Source organism: Phyllostomus discolor, chromosome X, assembly GCF_004126475.2.
Source record: "Phyllostomus discolor isolate MPI-MPIP mPhyDis1 chromosome X, mPhyDis1.pri.v3, whole genome shotgun sequence".
Classification (NCBI taxonomy): domain Eukaryota; kingdom Metazoa; phylum Chordata; class Mammalia; order Chiroptera; family Phyllostomidae; genus Phyllostomus; species Phyllostomus discolor.
The window spans coordinates 7,510,121-7,536,600 of record NC_050198.1 but is presented as its reverse complement, the minus strand read 5'-3'; the positions used below and the strand labels follow the sequence as shown (position 1 = coordinate 7,536,600).

At 42.8% G+C, this 26,480-nt stretch overlaps 1 protein-coding gene across 7 annotated transcripts in view; it reads left to right on the top strand.

The window, feature by feature from the left end:
* SH3KBP1 (SH3 domain containing kinase binding protein 1) overlaps nt 1–26,480 on the top strand; it is a 317,351-nt gene that overhangs the window by 137,394 nt on the left and 153,477 nt on the right. For 6 of the 7 annotated variants that reach the window (XM_036016569.1, XM_036016572.1, XM_028522514.2 and 3 more), the window contains exon 4: nt 21,695–21,798. In XM_036016569.1, the coding sequence (XP_035872462.1) occupies nt 21,695–21,798 (104 nt within the window). Of the gene's footprint in view, nt 1–8,692; nt 8,997–9,466; nt 9,473–21,694; nt 21,799–26,480 lie in introns of those variants that run through there. The other variant, XM_036016571.1, reaches the window with a different exon arrangement.

The window sequence follows — 26,480 nt, the reverse complement described above, 5'->3', positions numbered from 1 at the left end:
CCTTTATACATGCTTCTTGACCACCCTTCCCCTTCTATTCCATTACCCTCCTCCCCACTCCCCTCTGGTCACTGTCAGTTTGTTCTTTATTTCCATGTCTCTGGTTCTATTTTGCTCCCTTGTTTGCTTTGTTCATTAGGTTCCAACTTCAGTTATTGGATGGGAGTACGTACTTTTGCTCAAACACTCTAACCCTGTTGAAAACAAGTTGCCAAAAGGAAAGCTACCAGAGGGAGACCACATTTATTAAGTTCTATATGTAAGGAGAAGCTGCTGAAATTCTGTGATTCAGGGAAATTGTCTTTGGTTACTGCATGCTGAGGAGAGAGGAAACTTATTAAGTGTCTGTTTTGGAAAGTACATCCTGACAGTAAGTACTGACTCTAGCCCCAGGCCTGATAAAAGGCCATTAGTAGAGAGCGAGAAAGTGAACTACATTTCCAAAGGAGGAAATTTGAACCAGATCTTGAGTAACAAGACGGAAAGTAGAATTAAGTTATCAGGGTAACTGTGTTTGTGAGAAGGATCCTAACGGTTTCGTGTTTCCTGGTCTAACGTGAGACGACCGTGGGGGGATGTATCCAGGGCGAGGGCAGGTTTAGAGTTTATGTGATCATTTTCATCTGTATTTGATTTGATACCCTTCTGTGAGGTTTTCTAACTGAGAGTATGTCGAGTTCAGTTCCTTTTACATGTCACAATCTATCCACTCTTCTCTTTTTTGTTGGAGTCCACCAGCCAGACCGCCTCCCCTTTCTTCTGGGCTTCTCCCTCTGTAATATTAATATTTGAGTGCTCGTCATCATCAGCACCAGAGCCAGGGAGAGAAACTGAACATGTTAATCAAAAGAGATGCTTAGATTATGTGACGGTATATTAATTTTGCTGGTCAGGAACCCACTATTTTGAGTTACCAGTGATTAGTATTGTGTTTTCACATTTTAGTTTAAGTAAAATCCACCTGTGTAACCACCTCCAGTTGTCTGGCTGCAGGTGCTAGAACTTTGGCGTGGGAAGCCCTCCTCCCCCTCACTTTCTGTTGCTTCCTCCCCCCTGCCCTTTCCCTGTCCCCAGGGCCAACTTGGATGGATTCTTCAGTATTGTCGTTCCTTACAGGGCAAAATCATATTTTCAGAACCTTTCGCTATTGAGTTTTCTCCTTATTTCTTTTAACCGTTTGCTGGGCCATGGTGTTTGACAAGTTAAAGCAAACAAATAAACACAGGCATACTGTTAATACTCGTCTTTTTAAAAAACATTGTATAGGGGAAAATGATACCAGTTGTTTTATGTTTGACTTTTAAAAATCTTTAAAGTGACTGTTTGACAGTATCACTGGGAAAAGTTTGTTTCTTGAGAGGAAATTAGCTTCCTTTGTAATTTACTTTTGACTAAATCATTGAGATAAAATGTAAGACCCTGCCTGGCTGGTTGTAGCTCAGTGGATTGAGCACGGGCTGCAAACCAAAGGGTCTCAGGTTCCATTCCCAGTCAGGGCACATGCCTGGGTTGCTGGCCAGGTCCCCAGTAGGGGGCGTGTGAGAGGCAACCACACACTAATGTTTCTCTCCCTTTCTTTCTCCTTCTCTTCCCCTTTCTCTAAAAATGAATTAATAAAATCTTTAAAAAAAGTAAAACCCTTGAAGTTATACACGAAGAGTAAAAGTGACCGAGTTACTGATGTTTCTGACAGTGCGTGGACAGGGACAAGCAAGCCAGGATGAGCTAAGAATGCAAATTGTGGTTCTATTTTGTATGTATATTTACATTTTAAAAAATATGTCACGCTCTCCTCCTAAGCTTCGGCCTTAGAACTCTGGTCTTCTTTCACAGAATTCATGTACAATTCACAGTCATATTTAAGAGCCTCCTCTCCTCCCTCCCTCTTTTCTTTCCTCCTTCCCTTTCCCCCGGGCTCCCCTCCATCCCTCCCTCGGTGATGCCTTACTCTCTAAGCCCCATCCCATTCTGGAACGAGTGTGTATATAGGTACATATGCTACATGTGTGCCATTAGCTCTTATTTACATCAAGCAGGCTTGACAGGGATCACATGGATCATTGGGATGCAGGGATGCCCCACAGAAAAACTATTCTACAGTTTAACTATAAATCTTTTATTAGAAAGGCTTATGTAGGATGTTGTTTCACTTTTCTCACGCCCGCCTATCCTCTCAGGTGGAGGTGTTAATAAATTAAAAAATGACCAAACCTGGCAACAAGAAGGAAGAGAGGGAGAGAAGCGAGCGTAAGTTGGGTTGTTCCACAGGATCAATTTCCTCTCCCTCCACATCTTCATAAATTATGAACTGTATTGATCTATTCACATTGATGTATGAACTTCTATCAAAAGCCCAAGTTGAAGCGGAAAATGGAAAGTGATCATTTATTAGAGCTGATGAGTGTCAGCTTTGTATGGAAACAAAACAAAACAAACAAAACCACACAGGCCTGAATGGCTTCCATTTGAGTCTTTAGATTGCATAGGGCCAGAGGCAGGGGGGCCTGGGTAACCAGCAACATTTGATAGCAGTTGACAAATATCCTCTTTGTTTTTAGTGGCTTAGAAGTTGACTCTTAAGTTTGTTGAGGCTGGAAAAGCATTTATGTTTCTTTCTTTTTCTGCCTCATACCCTGCCTGGGATTATTCAGAAACTGAGGACTCATGGGACATATGTATAAATCTCAGCTCTAGCAGCCAGTAGCCATTTTGGGGAGATCATTTCACTTTTCGAAGCATCAGTTTCTTCAGGTTGAAAGGTTGATTGAGAAGTTTCTAGTATTTTTTAATCCAGGGACCTTTTCTAAAAGTTTTTGTCCCTTTGAGTGACAAATTTCTGTGTCTTCATTAGCACATAACTGGTCCTTCAGATTAGAATCACAGGGCTATTTATATATAGTCCTACAAAGCATTTTAATCTGTGTACCCTCTTTTTGGCCATCAATTCCGTTTGGAATGTTGAAAAGCATAAGGACCCCACTCTTCTCTTTGAAAACCCTTTCCAGGATCCCCAGGAAGGAATATTGGGGTTCATTCTCATACTATCTCTAGCCTGTTTCTCACTCCTACAGCCAGCAAACATTTGCTAAATAAACTAGGTTTCCACATGACCTGTCAGAAGCTTCTGGAGAGCTTTAGAGGACTCTGGTTCTTTGTTGAGAAAGCCTCATGGTGATTTTGTTGAGTAATGAAGTTACAACAGCGTTATTTTGGTAAACCACCCATTCTCACCCACTGCTCAGCAGTGTGAGTTCTTTATTGCACAGGATTGGCTGGGTGGTGGGATGTGGTTCACTTTGCATGCAGCTCAGCATGCTTCAGCATCCTACCTTCCCCAAAGGCTTTTGGGCATATCATCTCCATGTTGATTTCAATGAATGTGGGATACAGCCATTCATGGTGAATTGGATGCATTGCGAACTCTCAGTGCCAATCACACCCTGCCAAGCTTGTTAGATGATGCCTGAAGCCTGCCAGCTGAGTGATGTTTCTTTTAACATGTTTAATATTTCAAAATAAAGTTTTAATAAAGATGTATAAAAAGGGATCAATGAGGGACTTGAGCATATACCCGTATACCCATGTTCATAGCAACATTATTCACAGTAGGCAAAAGGTACAAGCATTATTCAGCCTTAAAAAGGAGGTTTGACACATACTACAACATGGATGAACCTCAGAACATTATGCCAAGTGTAATAAGCCATTCACAAAAGGACAAGATGCTGTATGATTCCACTTATATGAGGCACCTAGAATCGTCAAATTCATAGAGACAGAAAGTAGCGAAGTGGTTGCCAGGGCTGAGGGCAGGAGAATGGGAAGTTCACGTTTAATGGGTATGGAGTTTCAGTTTGGGGAGATGAAAAAATTCTGCAAATTAATGGTGCTGATGGTTGTACAATGATGTGAATGTGCTTAATGCCATGGAATTGTACACTCACAAGTGGTTAAAATGGTTAAGTTTTATGTTACGAATGTTTACCACAATAAAAGGGGGATCAATAATAATGATAAATATCCAACACCTTTCTATCCACCACCAGCTAAGAAATTAAAAAAAATTAACAATTTGCCCTGGCTGGTGTGGCTCAGTGGATTGAGCACCAGCCAGCAAACCAAAGGGTCACTGGTTCAATTCCCAGTCAGGGTACATGCCTGGGTTGCAGGCCAGGTCCCCAGTAGGGGGCGTGTGAGAGGCAACCACAGGTTGATGTTTCTCTCCCTCTCTCCCTCCCTTTCCCTTTCTCTAAAAATAAATAAAAATAAAAAATAAAAATAAATAAAAATTCACAATTACAGTTGACATGTCATATTGTCCGTGTTATCTCATCTCAGTTGCATTGTGTGTTTTTTTGACGAGTGAAGGATGACTTGGGAAAGAGAATTCTGTGTCAGGAGAGCTTTTGTTCTGCTTTATTTTCCACTTGCATTTGCTAGCTAAAGAGGAACATACAACAAGCGGGAGATGAACTTCTCCTTTAAAATTCGTGTTTCTAGAAACTTCTAAAAAGAAATCTGTCTAGAAACTTTTGTTCACCATTTGGGCCTTGATGAACAATGGAGAAACACTCAAGAGTAATAACACTTAACTTACCAGGAAAAAGGAATGGTAGAGTATATTTGCAGCCTTTCTCCTGATAGGGTGTGTGTTTTAAACATTTTGGAGGTCCTTCTGTGTGCCAGGCATCGTTGCGTCAGTTATCAGTTGCCACAATAATGCTGCATAACAAGCAGCCACTAACCCTCAGTGGCATGCTATAATAAGCATTTATTGCTTCTGGATCTGGGGTAGGCTGGAAACTAGCTGGGTGGCTTTTCTGATTTTGACTGGGCTTTCTCAGTGTCAGGAGGTCAGCAGGCATTTATCTTGAGCTCAGATGCATACCTGGGGCCACTCAAATGCTCCGGCAGGCTAGCTTGAGCATGCTTGCGTGGCAGTGGCAGATACACAACAGAGCGAGTGGAAACATCTGAGTTCTCGTGGGGCCTGGGCTTCAAAGTGGCACACTGCTACTTCCACTTGACTTTGTTTTCCAAAACAAGTCACATGGTGTGTGTGGGGGGAATCTACTCTGTCTTTAAAGGAGGCACTGTAAAGTCATGTGACAAAGGACATAGATATCATGAGGGTGGAAGAATTCAGGCCTAACAGTGGTGTGTGGTACCCTGGACTCTGTGTGGAGGACTGTAGTAGAGACATCTAGGCTGTCTTCTAACACAGATGAAGAGTACCCTCTGTCCTCCTTTTGTAGTGGGGAGACCTGAGGCGCAGAGGGCTACGGTGACCTCTCCAAGGCCACACTTCTAGTGAGTGGTGTAGTTCGGACTGGAACCCAGGTCTGTCAGACCTCTTCCTCTGTGCTGCCTCTGCACGATTCCTCCAGCAGGTGGGATTACTGTCTCTTTCCGGAAATACGTGCTTTGTCTTCTGTGCCTCGGTGTTTGCCCCCGCTCATCCCCACTCTTCCTCTGTCTCTATTTTATTTTGCTGACTCCTCTTCTTCACCTTCTTAAATGCAAGCTGTTTGTGCCTGTGGCTTTGGCATCTTCTACTGTGTACTCACTTGTGGGCTCAGTAATGCCACGATGCATACAAGCCCCTAAACCTAACCTCTGGGCCCGCCTACCCTACTTGCTCTCCTCACCCCTCACCTCCACTTGCAGATACTGTGCTGGTTAGTGGGCCCTTGGCTATAAGCCACAGACACCCTGGTTTAATGTGGCTTAGGTCACAAGAAAATGTCAATCTTGTACAACAGTCCAGGGGCCAGGCAGGCCTCTTGGGGCCCAGGTTTCTTCTCTACCCTGCCTTGCGGCCCTGTTGGCTTCACACTGTGGCCAGCTAGTGGACCGATGGGCTTCCCCCAGTGGGGCAAGGACAGGGGGCTGCTTTTCTTTGAATTCCCTGGATAGAACCATCTCTGGCTCTCATTGTGCCATCCTGGCTTAGGGCTGGTTAAGCAGCAGATTCTCCCACCTGTCAGAATGGGAAATCTGCTTCTGAGCCTTCAGTTCTTCCCATCAACCTTTCAGGGTCATTGGTAACTCCTGCTCCTTCATCATTTCTTTGTTGTTCTTTGCTTTGTTTTAGAGATCATTACTAAAGGACTGCTCTGGGCTAGCTTTTAGTAATGCACACGAAGGCCTACTCAGCTGCTGCCCGCAGGAGTCTAGGCACGGAGGGACACACGGTCCTGGGTGGTATGGGCAGGTTAGGGACAGCAGTTATGCACTGGGTGCTATGCTGTCCTGTGGTCGTGGTGACTGGGGCACCTACCCCATCCTCAAAGGCAGTCAGGGAAGGTGTCTGGAAGGGGGTCACTTCTAAGCTGACAATCACCCTTAGCAATGTCTCTTGCACTTCCTTACAAAAAAATATCATTCCTGGTCTCTGATCTGGACTGTTTATTACTCCTTTCTACAAACAACCAGAGGTTGGCAAACCACAGCCCATGGGCCAAATTCTGTATGCCTGTTTTTGTAAATAAAGTTTTATTGGTGCACAGCCACACCCGTTCATTTACATATAACCTGTGGCTGCTTTTTTTCCTCTTAAACTAGAACAGAGTGAATTGCCACAGAGATTGTATGGTCCTCAAAACCTAAAATATGCACAATCTGGCCCTTTGGGGAAAGTTTGCCAAACCCTGCTGTAGAGAAGTTGGAAAGCTCAAGTCCTGCTGTCCAGGAGCGTTCATTTTACCGAGGAGACTCACTTTTATGTAATATGTAGAAAACTGTATAATGAAGCCTGTTGAGGTGAAGATATTTAAATGCTGAAGCACGTAGTACCAGACACAGATCAGTGTCATTGGAGAGTCACGCACATTTATTTCTCTACTTCTCCCTCGCTGCTGTCCTTTCTCCACGGATGAATATACATTCATTTTCTTGCCTAAAGATTTCTAGATTGCCACTTTCTAGATTTATAATTTCTAAATTTACACTTTCCATGACACTCAGTTCCCTCCCTCTGAGTGGAGAGTAAAGGTTGCAGATCACTTTGGAAAATGAAAAATGTGAGTGTGAGATGCCATTGTTTTTTAACATACCTTTGCTTCTCTCCCATACTTACAAGGAAAGGAGGACTTGCTTAAGTAAATGAGAAACATCTCTATTTGCTTGGAACAAGGAGAAAATTTAGGGGCATCACTAACCTATTTGTTTGAAGAAAAGTCTGCTTAGAAACCTTCCCTCACAGCTACCCAGGCCCTTTGCACTGCTCACTCCCCTAGAAACCTGTCCGTTTCTGGAGGACGCCCCTCTAGAGGGGCCTTGGAGACATAGCCATTTGCAGCCCCTGGAGGAGGCCAAGCCCACGGGAATGGGCTTGTTGCCCTGATGACCACAGAATCGCCCACGCAGTCAGACAGCTTTCATGCGTGCCATCAAGATGTTTAGACCTTCCTGCCCTTTTGTTTTTTTTTTTCATGCAAGTTGTACATTTTCTTACAGACTCACCCTGAGTTTTCTTAGACTTATTCTCAAAATAATGCTTAGTGTAAAAAAACGAAAGGAAAGTCATGGCATGAAGTGTAATCTAAAAGCCCTTCCCTTGGTCACACTCCCAGGAGACGTGGCTTGTGATTATCTCCTGAGAAGAGCTCCACACATTTATTCTCAGACAGACCGTAAGCAGTTGTAGGGATTCAACCACAAAAACATCAATTTCAGGTCTAATCGAAGTACACGGTGATATAGAAATATTGGTATTTAAGAAAATACAAATGGGATCATACTGTTTCTGCTGCATTACAATGAGTTCTGTGAGGTCGAAAAGAATCTTGAAATCGTAACTAAACCAGTTCATTGAAAGCAACACCAGCCATTTGTAGATACTTGTAGGTATTCTGTGACTTGACTAGCCAGTTCCATAATTGAAGGACATTGAGGACGATTCTGGCTTTTCACTTTTCTGAATAATGTAGCTGCAAATTTTCTGCGTATATCTTGGCACATTTCATGTAAGTCATCTGGAATATAGATCCTGAAAAGTGGAATTGCTGTTTTCTTGATTTAAATAAATGTTGTGAACAAGTGGTTGGATGGCTGTGGTCTCAGTTGGACTTACTGACCTCAGGGTCCTTCATCCTCTGGTGAAAGCACAAAGATGGGACTGCGGTGGAAGTCAGGCAGCCCCTCCAGGCAAATCCTGTGTAGTTATAAACACTGGTACAAATGTCCCTGCCTTCATGGAACATTTGTGCACTCACTGCCCAGCAGGCTCTAGAGACACATAGGCAAACAATGACAGTGCTGCTGACCGGAGCTGGCAGAGGAGGTGTCTATAAAGCACTGTGGATTCACAGCAGCCCAAGTGACCTCTTTATACCTGGCCGGCAGTTGAAGGGGATAGGCCTTGGAGAGCATTCTAGAACTTTACTAGTTAGCAAAGGGAGAGAAATGGAGGGCTTCCTCGAAGGGGGGATGTTGAGGCAGTGGCACATGTCAGCCCATGGGTGAGCTGTGCTGGCCTTCGTGGAAGGGAGTGTGAGCATTGAGCTCAGCTGAGCCAAGATGCCAGATGACAGAGCAGGGCTCTTGCCAGCCACTGACCCGGATAATAAGAGGGCACTTGGCAGGCAGCCTCCTGAATATTGTGCCACGCGGCCATTCGTGGATCAGGATCTATTCAGTTGCCTAGTATGATTCTTTTGTCACCACGTGCTGCTCCAAAGCCTATGAAACATTCCAATGTAGAGTCCAAATATTATATTTGCTATTTGTTTTACATGCATAACTCCCTGTGCACCTTTGGGTTCCCTTGCAAATAATAATCTTGAAAGTAAAGATTAGGAGTGAACTTTAAAAAATTGCTGTGGAACCTGTTTGTCAGTCTGTGGACCTCTTTTCACAGTAGTGTTTGTAAATGACTAAGATAAAATCCATAGGATTAATAAGGAAACCAATTACACTGAAATACAGTTTTCAAAATGTGCAAAAACATAAGCAATATGTATTCTTCATTGATGCGTTAATAGTAAGATCCAACAGTAGGTCTACAAGTTATCATAATTTTGAAATAGGGATGAATGTAAATTATATTTCAAGATAACTGCATTGACCGTGATGTGCAGTGAAAATATCTGTCCCTGTAATGGGAAATAAATAAAAACCCACACATGCTGCTAATACCAGTGTGGCTCATTGTCTATACCCACAGTGGAAAGAAAGGCCACACTTCAGGAAGAGGCCAATAAAAATAACGATATAATTTTCTTCCCATCCGTGTTTAACTCCCCCGAATTCTGTCCATGAACTCTAGTTAAGAACCTCTGCTTTTAGGTAAGAAGAAGGAATTGTGGAGATGATAACCCCTTTTGCATCAAAGAAATTTATAAATACCTGGGCTTCCCCTTCTTTATTCTTATAGGGATGAGAAGGGAAACTATACTAAAAGTGAGTCAAAATTTGAAAATCATTTTGACTACCTGTAATACAGATCTTTTCCTTCTTCCTAAAGAGAGATGTAGAATTTTCTGCCATTCTCTAAATCTCCCTGTACAGTGACCATATTTTTGGTACTGATTTTTAAAACTGACAAACTCTGGATCTGTTTATAGCATTCCCCCCCCCCCCCCCAGAATTATCTAAGAATACTCAAGACAGATAGACCCAGATGAGGGTCTCTAGGATTTTTCTAGGCCTTCATCACAGTTCCTAATATGTGTGTGTTTGCACGCGCCCCACCTTCCCTCTCCCCCCTCTCCCTTTCCTCTTCTTCCCTTCCTGCCTCCCCCCTTAACTGTAAAAGTTAGGGGTCTGAGAGGTCCATTTGTCAGCCGCAAAGTTTGAGAGTGCCTTTCAAAATAGATACGTTAGAGGGAGCACAGTGGATAAGGAGGAAGAAATCTTGTTTATGTTCAACAAATAACTTATATTTAGAACACGTTCCTTCAGTTTTTCCTTTGAAATTCTGTATTCTCATTTCACTTGAATGACTTGGCATGGGGCATTTAAAAGTAGATCAAACAAAACTCTATAAATATGTCGAGTTCTTTTGGGCATTGTGCCCAAATCAGCCTTGCCGGAGCAGTGAAAAGCAATGTGCTTTATGGATTGGATTTTCTCTCTGAACATCCAGACTGCCTCCCCAGAGAGTTGGTGGCCTGGGCTGGGGGAGTCAGGCCAGGGACAAAGGAACACTTTAGAGAAGTGTCCCCTGGGTATGTTCTGCGGTGGGTCAAGTCATTTGGATTAAGGGGCATGCTGCAAGACCCATACCATCCCCTGGGACCAGCCTACAGAGAGGGGAAAACCAGAATGCTGTTTGTACTCATCGCCGACTTTTGTTTTGCAGTGGGGTTCCTTTATCTCACTCTGATGGGAAGGGAAGCCTGGTGAAAGAATACTGGTCGGACTGGTATAAATAATTAACAAAGCTGCCTTTTAACGTATTTATGAACATAAAGACAAATGGAAAAAGGGAGGGAGTCACAGGGCAGCAAGCCTTTCAGTAAAGTAGGTCTGTCCCCATAATTCCAATTTTGTGTGTGAAAAAAGTGGGCAAAGAGCCATGAAGTAGGCCACATGTGATGGTCATGGTGCCAGGTCCACTGGCTCATCTGTCTGTGTTGTGAGGCCCGGGATGCTGCTGTCCGTGTGCTTAATGCTACAGTGTGGACCACATGTCCATGAGCTGTGCAGTCAGAGTTTGTATGTCCGTTCACACAGCCAGTTCCTACCCATTTTAATAAGATGGTTGAGGTGGAGGACATCATGTTGGAGGAGCTCTTCATGCCCATGGTACCAACATTATAGATGTGGCTTCTGAGGGAATATCAGATGATATTGTTAATGTTGAAAATATCCATATGCTGCTTCTTTTTGCAGAAACTCTATGGAATGGATGGCCCCTTTCTGTAGCAATTTTGAACCTTTTTTAAAAAAAATCTATGGCACACATAAAGTAATCACTAAAATTCTGTGGCACACCAAAAATATATTTTTTGCCGATCTGACACACAAAAATATGTATAATGTTGATTCATTCACACCAGACAGTTATTGTTCTGTTGGCTGTTGTCATTTTTTTAATTTGATAATCTACAGGAAAAGAGGTCAGTGCCCCTGACTAAATAGTCAGATGTTGCATGTTTTAAAAATTCTTGCAGCACATCGGTTGAAAATTGCTAACTTTCTGTATTATGCTGGTAGTAGAAACCTGATTTTTTTGGTCGTATGTTAATTGATCAATTTTAAGACTGCTTTCAGTAGCTTCTCTAAAGATGGCATTACACTAAAGTTTCTCAGACTGAGGAAGGACCACATCAAGAGTTTGTGTCCCTTCCTCTGTTTCTAGATATGCAGCACTTGGGCTCACAGATGAATCGAGAGTGGACATTTGTCATAAAGTGGCATCCATATAATCATCGTGAGGCACTTGTGGGTGTTAGCAAATGAGCCGCATCTGTTGACAAAGGTGTGCCTGAAAGGCGGCAGAGCTGAGGGGGCGGAGACAAACGTGTAAACTGACACTCAGAGATCATCGAAATACAGTGGGATGTGAGCAGTGCTAGAGGAAACCAGTAGTTGTTAGGGAAACCCAGAGAAGGGCCTCCCCCCCACCCCCCGTGGCTGGGCATGCGTGCATGTTTGAGTGAGTGAGTTAATGAGAGTGAGCCCGAATGGACACACTGCCAGGAGAGAGATGGCTGCTTGGGCGGTGTGGTCTGAAGAGTCAGGCCAGAGAAAATGACCTTTGGCTGGTGACTGAGGGGATATTGTGGGGCTCCTTGGGGTTCTTTAACAGTGTTTGATCAGAATGATTAATGTGGGCTACAAGTGTGGAGCTATTTCTCTGGGCTCACAACTCCTGCTGGCTTTATGGACCAGCCACAACCAGTTCAGAGCCCCCTTGTCACTTTTGCCTGTGACAACCACCTTTGTGCCTGATTCATTTGGTGTTTATTTATTTAATTGGAGAATAAGAACTAACTTGACTATTACTGTCATCAGAACATGATCAGAAGGGTGTTTCATAATGCAAGATAATTATTTTAATAGGTGGCTATGATGTTTTAAAAAAATAGTGTGTTTCATGCCCTTTGTGAAAACAAATTGATGTGCAGAAACACTTAAATGAGTCTCTCTTTACATTCCCCCAACCCCTTTTCCAAAAATACCGCTGTTACATTGGGGTATATTCTTCCATATAATTTTCTGTGTATATGCAATTGTGTTTGGGCACACATACCCTTTCTCTCATTCACTCAACTGTATTAGGTCCTTGCATATTAGTTGAACATTGAATGGGTCTAGTTACACATTTATAAACATTTGTTGAATGTGTACTTTGTACTAGATTTCTGGGGTCATATTGTCCATATGTGACTTGGTCTTTTAACTTAATGCAGTAATTTTCAACTGGTGCGCTGCAAGAATTCTTAAAATATGCAATAACTGAATTTAGTCAGGAGCACTGACCTCTTTGACCTTAGATTATTAAACAAAAAAAAGACAACAGCCAACACAACAATAGTTGTCCAGTGTGAATGAATCAAAGTTATACTTATTTTTTGTCAGATCAGCCAAAAATATATTTTTGGTGTGCCACAGAATTTTAGTGATTAGTTTGTGTGTGCCATAGATGAAAAAGGTTGAAAATCACTGACTTAAGGTGCTGTGGACACCTTTTATATGTCCGTACACCCAGAGCTGCTTGCTGTGTTTAAAAGCTCTTTAGTTTCCCACGTGATTCAAGTAGCCCTTCCCTCTCAGCGGACATGCAGAATGTTTTCTGTGTAGATCTTTGTGCATGTATGCATTGGCTATGGGAAATGGTGCTTTCCTGAACATTCTTATACATATAGTTTTGCCTGCTTAAAACAAATCTTTTCTGTCTTTTTTAAAAAGTCCTCTCCCAAGGACATTTTTTCATTGGTTCTAGAGGGAGAAGAAGGGAGAGAAAAAGAGAGAGAGAGAAACATTGATGTTAGAAATAGGGATTGGTTGCCTTCTCATACACACCCCAACCGGGGATTGAACCTGCAACCTCGGTGTGTGCCCTGACTGGGAATCGAACCCAGGACCTCTTGGTCTATGGGATGATGCTCTAACTAACAGAGCCACACCGGCCAAGGCTTCTGTCTTTTAAAATGTTTAAATTTAAAATCAAGTATACGTAATTTCACTCTGCCCTACCGTTTGCTATGGATAATTGCCAGTGGACCATACACTTGGAAGACAAAAGCTGTGAGGCATATATTGTTTAGTATCACAGATGCTTCAGGCTGCAGCATTGGTTGAATGAGGCACCTTCAACACAGTGGCAAGACTACAGGGCCACCACCTTTCCCTCCCTATAGCTGCAGCAATTCAAGGTGGCATTGGCTTTTTTTTTTTTTCTTTAAGTTGTGGTTAAGATACACATGAGGTAAGATTGACCATTTTAACCATTTTGGCATTGGCTTTTAAGCACACATTGGTGGGTGCCCTGTGTAACACCAGGTTGAGGCTTTAACTCTTTCCCTCCACCTTTCCTGTCCTTCCCCGGTGCCCCTCTGACTGTCTGCAAGTTTGCGTTCACAAAACCCATGACCCACAGACAGAGTGTGGAATAGGTGCTCATTAGCTCATGCATCCATCTTTTTACATCCAAAACAAGGAAGAGAGGGACATTGGTTCCCAAAGGGGGAAACAGACACAATTCAGCTGCAGATGACACTGGATAGCTGCCTCTCCTTCCCCAAATATATGATTCCTTCCACTGTGTTTTTCAGACTTTCTCTGTTTTTCGTTGTCATCTATCAGGTCATCTGCTGCTTCTAGGCTCCCTCCCTTACACTCTCCTGCACACCCCTGATACCAGTACTTCTCCCTAGATCCCTGCCCTCATAACAGCTTGTCCCTTCACTGTCCCCAAACCTCCTCTACTTCCTTATTGCCCATAAAGTAAAGTCCTCATCTTTAGCATGACATCCAAAGTCCCCATGAAATGTCCTCCTAATCTGCCTTCCTGTTTTTATGTTGGGCTGGTGAAAGAAGAGGGCTGCAGACCACAGCTTCTTCAACTCATATGCCTTGGGCAAATTATCCGACCTTTCTGTGCCCATCCATAAAGGTGGGGCCAGTGCCCCTAACCTGGTGTGAGGACTTGAGGGAAAGCATGTAACATGTCTAGTATGGTTCTTGGCATGTAGCAGACACTAAATCAATGTCTGTTTTCTTCATCTCCAACAAGGTTCAGTTGATTTTCCTTCTGTGACTTTCTATTTTACTTGCCTCCCTCCCTACCTGCCCCCCTCCATGGCTCAGAGGTTCTAATAAATGGTTCCCTACTAGTTCTACATTTTTCTCCTGTATCCTGGTGGGACTCTGGAGCAAATGAGCACTGGTGTAGCTATATCCCCTTTTCAGATAAACCTTGCCTTTGAAGTAGCAGGTGAATGGATTTACTGTTTTCTGCCATGCACAGATATTCATACACTCATCTCTAGGCTCATCTGCAGGGGACAAACAGTGCAGGTTAATGAGATACTGTACATTTCCACTGCAGCAGTCCAGCCATGACCAGGAGGGGATGGTAAAGAAAGACCCACAATCTCCTTTTTTTTCCTGACATGCCATCATCTCTGAAGGGTCCTCGTCTTTCTTGAGTTACATTATGTTGCAATAGATTAATGAGTGGGAATTGTTCGAAGAAAGGTATGGTACTGGGCTCACAAGATGAGTAATTCAGCACTCAGAATCCATTGGATGTTCCAAGTAAAATGGGTGATTGTCCTTATTTAGTTAGTTAAGTTTGTATGGTTTTCCCATCCTGAATAGGAAACCTGGCCCCTTGTGTAAGTTTTCAACTCAAGAACAGCTTCTTCAAGAAGCCAGAATGCCTGCTGCTCAGTAACTTGGGAAGTTGTTGTACCCCATCAATTTTTTTTTAAGATTTTATTTATTTATTTTTAGGGAGGGAAGGGAGGGAGATAGAGATAGAGATAGAGATAGAGATAGAGAGAGAGAGAGAGAGAGAGAGAGAGAGAGGGAGAGAAACATCAATGTGTGGTTGCTGGAGGTTATGGCCTGCAACCCAGGAATGTGCCCTGGCTGGGAATCGAACCTGGGACACTTTGATTCCCAGCCCCCCATCAATTTATTTTTAAGATTTTATTTATTTATTTTTAGAGAGGAAAGGGAGGGAGGGGGAGAGAGAGAGAGGGAGAGAGAGAGAGAGAGAGAGAGAGAGAGAAACATCAATGTGTGGTTGCTGAGGGCCGTGGCCTGCAACCCAGGCATGTGCCCTAACTGGGAACCGAGCCTATGACACTTTGGTTCGCAGCCTGCGCTCAATCCACTGAGCTACGCCAGCCAGGGCCCCCTATCAGTTTTTGCTGATAAAATGTAGGGGAGACCACTGACTTTTCCACCCGTTAACTCCCAGGAACACATTTCCAGAGCTAGAGGCTGCTTAGTCCTGCTATTCCACAGGTCCGTGAAATAAAAATGAGCATGGCAGCATTTCTGTGGGTCATGCATTAGGGTAACATTGACAAATAAGCATGATTTTCCCCCTTTTGGTGGAAGAAGTTTAATATAGGACCTGTGTAGCATGGTCCTCGAAAAGTCCCATTTATTGGTGGACAGCGGATCTATCAAGATGGCTCTTGACCCTGGCAGTATGTTAGAATCGCCTGGGGAGCTCTTAAATCCAAGTGTCCGGGCCTCATCCCAGATCAGTGACATTAGAGTATCTGGGGGCGGGGCCCATATATCTGTATTTTTATCCCCCCCCCAATTTTTATTTGGAAACATTTCAAATGTATAGAAAAGTTGTAACAAGAGTACAATGTACATCCATTATATGTCCTTTTATAACCTTTTTTTAAAACCCTGAATCCAATTAAAGATTACATTGTATTTCGTTGTTGTATCTCTTTACTGTTTTTAAATCCGGAACATTTCCCTAGCCTTTTAAAAATCTTATGTGATATTGACTTAAACAAGAAATTTTAAAAACGAGGTCAGTTTTTGTAGACTGTCCCTCAGTTTGGATTTGTATGATTGCTTCCTCATGGTCAAATTTAGGTTAAATGTTTTGGGCTGGAACATTCTGTAGGTGATTAAGTCCTTCTCAGCACATCACGTAAGGAGGCACCTGATGTCAATTTGTCCCATCATCAGTGACCCGAAATTTAATTCTGTGTCTGCCAGCTTTCTTCATTCTAAGGGGCCATTTTCCTTTTGTAATTAATAATCTGTAGGGAGGTGTTTTGAGACTCTAACTATCCTTTTCACTCAGTAGTTTAGAAACCATTGATTCTTGCTAGAATCAACTATTGCTGTGATGGTTATAAAATGTTGATTGTCTGTTTCTATTATTTCTATATTTATTAGGTTGACACTGTTTTATAAAGAAGAGCTTACCCTTCTTACCCCATACCTAACTATCTAATCATATCCATCTATCCATCTAGCTGTCAACCTAGCTACCTACTGAATGTGTCAATATGAATTGATGCTCATGAATTTTTTGAAATGAATAAATTATAATACATTCCCCTGTACATGCTGTTACTGTTCCAAATTTGGCCTGTGGAAGCCCCATCAGGCTGATCCCAGTGTCCTTTTGGAATTACCCCTCGCCCTGGCTGGCGTAGCTCAGTGGACTGAGCATGGGCTGCAAACCAAAGTGTTGCAGGTTCGATTCCCAGTCAGTCCACATACCTGGGTTGCAAGCCATGGCCCCCAGCAACCACACATTGATGTTTCTCTCTCTCTCTTTCTCCCTCCCTTCCCTCTCCAAAGATAAATAAATAAAATCTTAAAAAAAAGAAAACTTTGCTTTAAAAAAAAAAAAGAAAAATAAATTACCCCTCAAGGGTTTGAGCACTTCATTAATTTTGGCAGAACCACTTTGTATTTTCTTTGCCTCAGCCCTGGAAGAAGCCCTTTTTTCTATGGAGACAGCTCCTGAGAAATGCTATATAGAAGGCCATCGGTATTTTTATGAAAGCTCCCCAGGTGATTTCATTGTGCAACCAAGATTGAGAGCCACTGGTTAGATTCCTCCAAAGGAAGACCCCTTGTTCCCACAAGGCACTTTCCAGTTGTCACCATTGTCATCATTTGTTACCTCTAATAAGTGGCACTGATTCATTGTTGAGGTTTAGATTTTCATGGGGAGTGCCACGTGGGGACTCACGTTTAAGTACAGGTCCCTGGCCCCAACCACAGAGAGTGCAGTTCTGAGGTCTGCCCTGCACTTCAACATTCTGACACAGGTGGTCCCCAGGCCATGTCTGGAGAAAATGCCCAAAGTGACCTGAGAATTAGAGTCTTCTCCTGATTTTCCTCTTTGGTTTTATCAGTGCTTTCTGCAATGCAGAAAGATGTCACGATACTGCCATGTTCCCTAAGCATGTGGTAAAGATCCAGTGGATTAATGTAGTGGGTTCCTTGAAAATACCAAATGATTGAAATGCTTGTAGTTGTACTTTTATTCTGTCATGGGGAGTGGGTGTGGGATGTAAAAAAAAACAGGACTGTGTGAGTGTTGGAAGTTACCCATTGACTCAAAGACTTGTTTCAACCATTGCACTATTTGGTGTTATATTTTTATGGTCATCGAATGAGTTGGCCTAGTAAACTTTTCACATGTTATAAGACCCCTCAGAAGGCTCTAAAGTATAGATGTGTGTGCTGTTTCTGAGGCTGAGTCATGTCACCCATTTCAGTTTCTGCTATTTCCTTTTCAGAGAATGCAAATAAATATACTACATTTCCTCCCCATCCAACCAGCTTTATTTCATTAAAAAAATGAGCCCCAGTTCCCAGCAGCTAGCTGTAAGGAAACACTCCTGATTTGTGGGTTCTTGCTTCCTGGTTTCACATTTTAATGATGTGCCATTTTAGCTCAGCTAGTCCCTTCTGCAAGCTCAAGACCTACAGCCAGGAATTCTTCTTAAGAATGGTCAGACTTGGGAGGCAGTGCCTCTGGAGTTGCACCTCCTGACTTGAAATCTGAGGCCCTCCACTTTCTAGCCGTAAGACCTCTGGGAAAGTACTTAGTCTCTATGTGCCCCTCAGTCTTCTCGTCTGTGAAAGGGGGTCAGTAATCTACCCCAGAGGTTCAATGGAATGATTTACATGGGGTAATGCATGCAAGGTGGTTAGTAGTCTCTGGCACACAGTAAGTGCTCAATAAATGTTAGCTGTTACTATTTTATTAAACAAAGCGGGTCATGAATAAAAGGTGGTTATGAGGACTAGTGAGGGAGTTGAGGGTCTGCCTGTGTTCCCACAGATGAATATATACTCATACATGTATATTCTGTGACTATCATACAATATGGCAATAAAGTAGAGACATATCGAGTATGCTTGGGAGGTCTGCCTTCTTCATACTATTTTGGTAAGCCATGCCACAAATACATTTGCATGTATGTCCATAAAATTTGTGTCCCTTACTTTCAATTATATGTAAGGAGTTAAGTGGTTCTACCTAGAAAACACATAAAGGACCGTGGCAATGGCCATGACAGGAAGGAAGAAAAACATGTGCTCTCTTCTTTCTATATAATTTTAATATAGAGTTATATTATTGGCCATAATCAGCAAATATATTTATTTTTTAAAGAAAACTTTCTTTCAAGAGTCAGTTTATTCCATAGGGAAAAAAGCCCATTGAAATGTGTTAAGACTTGAGTTCGTGTGGACTGGGCTCTGGGTGTGAGGTAATAGCTCCAACTAAGGGACTCCAGACCATGGCCTTGGGAAAGTCACATTTTTCCCCCCAGTTTTATTCCAGGTACAGAGAAGAGATGACATTGTTGTCATCTCTTTTTGAGATGGTTAAGACTGGCTAGTGAACCTCAATGAAATGCCAGTGGAGGGAAAAATGGCAAATGACATCTTTAAGCTTCTTTAAATTTAAGGTAGATGGAGGCAACTGAAATGCAGTGTCTCCACATCAATGCCCCGCCCCCCAACCTGGAGTGGGCTTTAGGTTGGGCAGAACTGGCAAACAAGGTTGAAACAGTGATGTGCAGAAGTCGAGGCCTGCAAGAACAGCGGTCCGGGGGTTTGGCAGTTACATGTGATGAGAAAGCCCTGGTGAGGACCTGAGGCTGTGCTATGCAGTGCTGCAGGAAGCAGTTAAGTGCAGATCGCAGAGAATTTGGGACAAGATGTGAGCTGAAATGGTTCATCCAGCATTGAAAGGAGAGCTCTGAACTCAGGCCGAGGAGATACTGCCACTTACTAGCTTGGTAACCTCGGGTAAGTCACAGCCCCAGTGTCCGCATGTGCAGAATGAGTGCTCACTCTGGCTCCTTTTTCTTTTTGAACTCGTGTAGTTGGCAGCATGTGATAAGGGTGATGGCTATCGGAAGTGCTTTAGAGAAGATTATCATCTCTCCCAGTACCAGAGGGAATAACTGTTTCTGCTCGAGGTCAGGTCAGGTGACCTTTCCCACAGCAACGTCTGCATACCACCCCCTGTAAGGCCTCACTTTTCTTAATCCTGTGTGTTGGCCAAGTGCCTTTAGGACTTTATGCCACCAATTGAATCATCTTCGTAGAGGTTTTGTAAGAATTATTGACTAGCCTGGCAGAGTAAATATTTCATTTTTCCTAATACTAGATAGGACTTTATAGAAGTCCGATACAGAGATTTGGTTGTACAGAAACCTGAGTATTCTGTTCCAGGTCTGGAATCTGATGGGTTAGTCTTTTCTTCAAGAATACATCACCCTCTCCTTTGCCATCTGTGTAGTGTTGGGTCAGATGCTACTTTTTATAGAGGGTTTTGAACTTAGTCACAATCAGCTAACACTAGGTCTGTACCAGGTCTTTAGATGTTAAATCAGTTTGGTCAGGACTTTGGGGACTTCCGTGGTTGTGAGTGTCGGGTTTCAGACATTTGTCTTTGTTTGTTTTGTGTTCATATTTGTATCTGTGGAGTTTGCGTTTAACATCACATCTAGCAAATAAAGCTCTTAAAGATCTACAGTAGAACTTCACCTTAGGGGTGCAGACAGGGGCAGATAGGTTATCAGGTGCCGATTATGGGTGCCAAGATCACCTTGTAGTCTGGACTTATTCTTAGCTAGAGTGAGAACTCCGTATCCTTTCTGATGCGGAGTGCTTGATTGGTCTTTCACTGTGTTGAAAGTTGTGGACTAGTGGTGGAGTTCTTTGTGCTGGGGTGCTACACTTCCTGACTCGCCACCTGGGAAAAGCCATGTGGGATGCGCCCTCTGTCCCTGGGAGAGCCAGGGCCTTGTCAAGTCACCCTACTCTGCCTGCTGACAATGCAGTTATCAGCTGGGAATTGGCCTGAGAGCTCAGCTTTTGCTCTCATCAGGATCCAGAGAATTGTGATTTTGTACAAAGGGGTGGAATGTGTTCTTGTAGTCACCAAAGATGTGCTTAGACAAGATAGTGATTCTAAACTTCTGCCCACTTCCCTCTGTTCAACTCTGTTCTTCCTTAGTGAGGTTCAGGCAGACAAAAGTAGAACAGAGAGAACTAGGCCACTGGCTTTGAAAAATATTGATCAGTGAGAACATCAGATGTAGCAGACCTTCCCCTTTGTATGATATCCTGCTGGGTGGGGCCTTAATGTGGCCTGTGATCACTCCTGTGGGGACTTGCTTTCTCAGGGAAAAGATTAGAAAAGAAAAAAAAAATCCCTGTAGTCAGTGTCCAAAAATAATGTAAGCGTTTCTAAATGTTTCCTTGAAGTTGATGATCCCTTTGGTTTTCTAGGCCATGTGGTGGCAGGAAGGAATGATGTGAGGTGGTCAGCCTTGAGCGACAAACTTCTGAGCAATGCAGCTCTCAGTTCCTTGTTCCTGGTCTCCTGTGCCCGGCTCGGGCCTCCAGTGCTGTCTCTCTGTCTCCTCCCCCTGCCCACCACCACCCATACCACATGCATGTTCTTTCTCCCCGAGATGCGCGTGTGTGCTGTGGATAATTGTGTCAGTACTTGAAGCAGCTCTAAGTCAGGAAGGGCCTCGTAACTGGGCTGCACTTGGTGAGAGAGATGCTATAACCTTGAGTGTCTTCTGGTCATGAAGTGTGGTCCTGGCCTTTATCTTGATTTGCCTGGCTTGGTTCTATGTAAGCAGCCAGGGATCCTGCTAATGGATCCCCTGGGAACAGAGTGAAGCGGACAGAAGTGGATTTGTTGAACCCCTGTGGGGCGTTTGAAATGGTACCAAGAGCAGACTGAAATCTAATCAGTCTTTGCTTATCAGGCCTGAGTTCCAGCATGTTGAAAGGGTGATGATTAGTGAGAAAAAGGCCAGGACAGTTTATCTTTTCCCTTGCACATTGGGGAAAAATTTCCTCTGCCTTTCTAGCATTAGAAGCAGACCATTCTTTTTACTCTACCACATCATATCAGCTTTCATTAAAAATCAACAGCAGCAAATACAAAGCCCCATCCGTGGAAAACTGTTTAAGGCAACACTGTGCTCCAGCGCTTCGGGGTGGGGTTTTTCCTTTTGCACCAACGGATCTGTTTCTCATATCCATGCCTTTCTGACCCAGCAGCTTTTAAAAGACCAAGAAGCATTGCTCTGCTTTCTACTGCCTCTCTCTGAGAGACCAGGGCTGCCGTGCCTCTAGTCATGTCCCAGAAAGCGTATTTCAGACAAGTCAGCTTAATTTGCCTGCATGCCTAGGAAGCCTCTCTTTAAAATCTGATTTGGAGAGAAGAGCCGTATCTAAATATTTTGCTTTTTCCATTTAGGCGAGCGTCGGAGGCGCCGGTGCCAGGTGGCATTCAGCTACCTGCCCCAGAATGATGACGAGCTGGAGCTGAAAGTTGGTGACATCATTGAGGTGGTAGGAGAGGTAAGTGTGTCAGGCCGGCGGGTGTGGTAGCCTTGTGGAGGATTGTCAGAACCTACCCACGGCTGGTTGGCCTTGCTTGTGGTGGTGGATGTTAAAACTCAAAGGGACCTTAGAAGCCATCTAGTTAAGTTCTTCTCAGAAAAAAAAGGGTTTCCAGAGAGCAATGCCATAAAGCCAGCTGGGGGGCCATTTAAAACCATTGTCTTTCTAACACAGCGTGCTAGGTCCCTCTGAAATTCCAACCCAGTGCCATGGCTTTTCTGCTCTGCTTCAATTACTAGTAGACTCTGGATATCCAGATGTGCTCCTGACCCATCTCTAGAGGATGGATTCTGCATTCATTGTGGGGGACTGTATGGATTCAGAAGGAAGGAAAAGAAGTGACATTCACAGAAGACCTAGTGTGTGCCAGGTGTGACAAGGGTCTTTACTAACTGGCCCCTTGGTTCATCACACTCACTTTCTGTTCTAGGTGAGGAATGAAGCTCAAGAGACTCTAGAGTCAAGAGACTCTAGAAGAGGCAGAGCTGAGGGTTGAAGCCAGGTCCACCTGGCTACAGACCTCGTACTTCCCACCGCACCACTGTCCCTTATTCCTGCTTGGTCCTGGCTCCTCAGGGAAGCCCTACAGGTGAAGCGTCCCACCAGGCTGTGGCGTGGGCTTCTCAGGCTCCACTCCCTTGGGCCTGGGGTGGGGCCTGGGCTTCGGACTTAAAATCTGATCATTCATTCTGATTCAACACATGTTATCTGTGTATAGAAATCGTTTTCTGATTGCTTTGGTTTCCTGAATACCATTGGACCTTACAGAAACACACGCTTTACAAAAAAGGAAGCTAGCACTCAAGGAGGAGATTAGATGAGGGTAGGGCTGATGCTAGCAGCCAGATTTCCTGACTCTTATATAAACATAAGGTGGGCATGTGTCAAAGCTTTATTTAACTCATTAATGAGGAGATCTGTAAGATGGTAAGGCTGGCTCAAAGAGAACTGTGAAAGAGCGAAGTATTTATAATCACTGAAAGAGAAAATACTTGATTAAGATTGCTAAGTTAGATGCAAAACTACAATAGTGTCCAACAGAGCAATAAAGCTGTAACCTCTGAGGTCATCTTTTTTTAGGAGATAAATCACTTACATCTCTGCTGGTCAAAATGAATTTTCATTGCCATGTGATAAGAATCATTTACATTGCTTTCAGTTTTCTACCAGTCAACATCCCCACTAAAAGTTGTAAACTAACCTCATGAATAGTAAATAGTGTGTCAAACAAGATACGTGTCCCTGGAGAATTCATTAATAGGGTTTCCAGTGTGGCACTGGGAAGAAATGCAGTAACCCCTTTGCCTATTTCCAACTTTTGGATAATAATATTTGTATTAATATGTCATCCATTCATTTTTCAATCTCTGCTGCCAAGCAGGACACATAGGAGATTTGTTGAAAGTTGAATGAATGAAAAATAGGCAACAGAGTAGAACATTTATTCCAGTAGTAGAAAAATAAATTTCTTAAGACTGAAACCATAGCCCTGGCTGGTATGGATCAGTGGACTGAGTGCTGGCCTGCGAACCTAAGTGGTCGCCAGTTTGATTCCCAGTCAGAGCACATGCCTGGGTTGCGGGCCAGGTTCCTAGTTGGGGGCATCACATTGATGTTTCTCTCCCTCTCTTTCGCCCTCCCTTCTCCAAAAGCAAAACAAGTAAAATCTTAAAAAAAAAAAAAAGACTGGAAACCATGGAAGAAATTTCAGAGGAAAAAACAGTGTGACTAATTAAAAAAAAAAGAAGAGTCAAAATTTTGGTATGATTTAAAGTGAATTTAGCAAAACAAAGAGAACAACAAACACGAAAAAAAATTTGCAGTAAAGGAAACTTATTATATTTGTAGCATCTGAAAACATATTAGGAAGCTGCTGTAACAGTGATAAATGATAGATAGCTCTGCCATAAATACAATCCCCAAAGGGGAAATTAAAATCTTAATGCTGAGAAAATAGTCCATCCTGCTATTAATTACATAGACACAAGTGAACACAATAATGGGTTCCTGCTTTTGAAATTCTAAGAAAATATTTAGTGGTCAGACTGTTGGCAATGCTCAGAAGTGGTGACTTTGTATATTTTTATGAAGCTATTTAGCAAGGTATGTCAAGAGCTATAAAAATCTGAATTAATACACTTTGACCCAGTAATCTCACTCCTAGGAATTTATCCATAGAAAATGGTAAACAGGAAAAAAAAGGGAAACGTGTTCATTGCAGCAGTGCATGTGATACTGACAAATAATCAAGAAAGTGAATAGCTATGTAAACTGTTATATTATCCAGCTAAAAGATTGTGAAGCCATTAGGATGGTAAACACAGAGGCCTTTACATTTGTATTTATGACAATACTGTGCTCTGTAATTATCTGTTATAGTCTGCTAACCTGCAAGCTCTTTAACAACAGGGATCTGGTTTTCATCTTTATATTCATGGTACCTGGGATAATGCCTAAAACCTGATACATACCTTAGTAAAGGCTTGATGAATACAGTAAATTAGTAAATGGACACATGAAATGATGTTTTGCAAAATAAATGAACAGCATAGAACACACAATTGCAAATACTAGGATATAGTCATGTCAAATATATCTCCATGCACATGACCAACGACTGAAAGGGGACAAGAATTGAAAATAATTCTGTCATAGATGATTTTTCCTTTAATGTTATAATAATGGTTTCTGAAATAGAAATCAAGATAAGGAAAATTATTAATAAGTTTCTGGGACATATTGCCCACTCCCACCTACCCTCTGGCTGTAGGGAAGTGAGCAGGGATGGCTAAAGAGGGGATTCGGGGCTGCGTTTCTTCACCTACATGACCTAGAACATCATCATCGCCTGCAATCCCAGTCCTCTTTCCACTCACCGCCAGTTCAGGGCTAGGCTTCATTCTGGGCTTTCTTTAGGTAGGAAAAAGGAAAAATAGCTATGTAGCCTATGCTATTCATGTAAAACAAAACATAAAAGTTGGCCTTTTAATCCATATTTTAAAAATTACATCATCAGAAATGAATTCCCCTGTTGTTCCGAATTACTTGTAATATTGTAGGCTTTGGGCCATTCTCACTGTATAATATAAAGTTTGCCCTTTCCTCTGATAAAGGGTTTTGTATAAATGTCAATGGGTAGCCATTTCCTAACTCCACTGAAAAGAAAAAACAAAATAAACAAAAATCCCAAATGCACAAAACCCCTTAAATCTCAGGGACTGATTGAGGTAAGACCATAGCAATAGCTTTGCAATACTGTAAAATCAATTAATTTATTTGGTCAATAAAATTATATTGTGTGTGTGTATGTATATGTATATATATACACATACATATATATATTTAATACATTCTTATTGTTGATGAATAGGTTGATTCTTCTGTATTGCAAAGCTATACACACATGCAAATGCAGATGCCATGAAACAACTGCAGTATGTGAATCAAAGGTCCTATAGTTGCCACCCCTAATCTCTCCGTTATCTTGTCCATGCCTAATTTAGGATTTTTTAACCTTCAAATCATTACCGTTATCCCTTCATACCACTAAGTCTGTCTTCACACTTACATATGTTTGAGCCATTTACCAAATTGTGCAACAAGAACATAAGGCTTAAGCACGTTTGGGTAGACACAGCCCTGACCCTCGCTGGGCAGGAATTGACTACCAGCCTTGAGTTTCAGCCTGGATGGGCCCCTGCAGCGTGACTTAGAGGAGGAATGGAGAGCACGGGGCCACCCAGGGATAGTGGAGTTGGCAAGGCAAAGTCGCTTAAGAAAGCCCTCACCATGCTTCTGCCCTCTGGCTGGAGAGCCGTGAGTGATTCTGCTCTCATCACTAAATTCATCAATGTGAACCTAAAAGAACTGGGCTGCCAGTTCAAAAGGAAAAGTAGCAGGCTGAATTCCTGGGTAGATATTACTAGAGAGATTATTTGTAAATACATACTTGTGTCATTTTGTCCAGAGTGGAGCAGACTGATACATGCAGGTGAAGTTCTGATGATAAGAACAGATATGGTGTATAGACAATATTACCAGGAGAAATGGCATTTGAGGGCCTCTGGAGTTTCAAAACTGGCTCGTTGGACTATTGTTTTTGAAAAAGTCGCTGAAGCTCCTTTGTTTTCCCATCTGTGTCATCTACAGCCTGGGAATCGAGCCACTTCTCCTTTCGTGTTGGATGAACTTGCTCTCAACCAGCCTGTAGTCATGACCCAAGGGATGTTCAGACTTTCTTGCTTTTATTTGTGGGGTTTTTTTTGGGTGGTTTGTTCTTGAGATAATTTCTCATTGGTCCCTAGTCAGGCTGGCTGGAGACCAGTGGTTTCAGTTTCAGACTTAAAGCCTAACTTGGCCTTGTAGTTTGCAAAGAAGTAACCTGCACTTCCAAGAAACTTACGCATCTTCCTTGCATCCATAGCAGGAGATTTGGTTCTCTTATCTAGAGCTAAATAGGCAGCTGAAATCCTTCAAAATTTGAACTCATCAGATAGACTTTGTCAGTTAGGATGGATAGTGATGATATTGTGATTTATAATAAGAAGTCTATATGTGTCTTTGCCTGGTGGTTCTGGCACAGTGCCCCTAAAATCCTTGGAATTTCCTAAGAGCTTGATCAACTTGTCTTTTGCTATGTT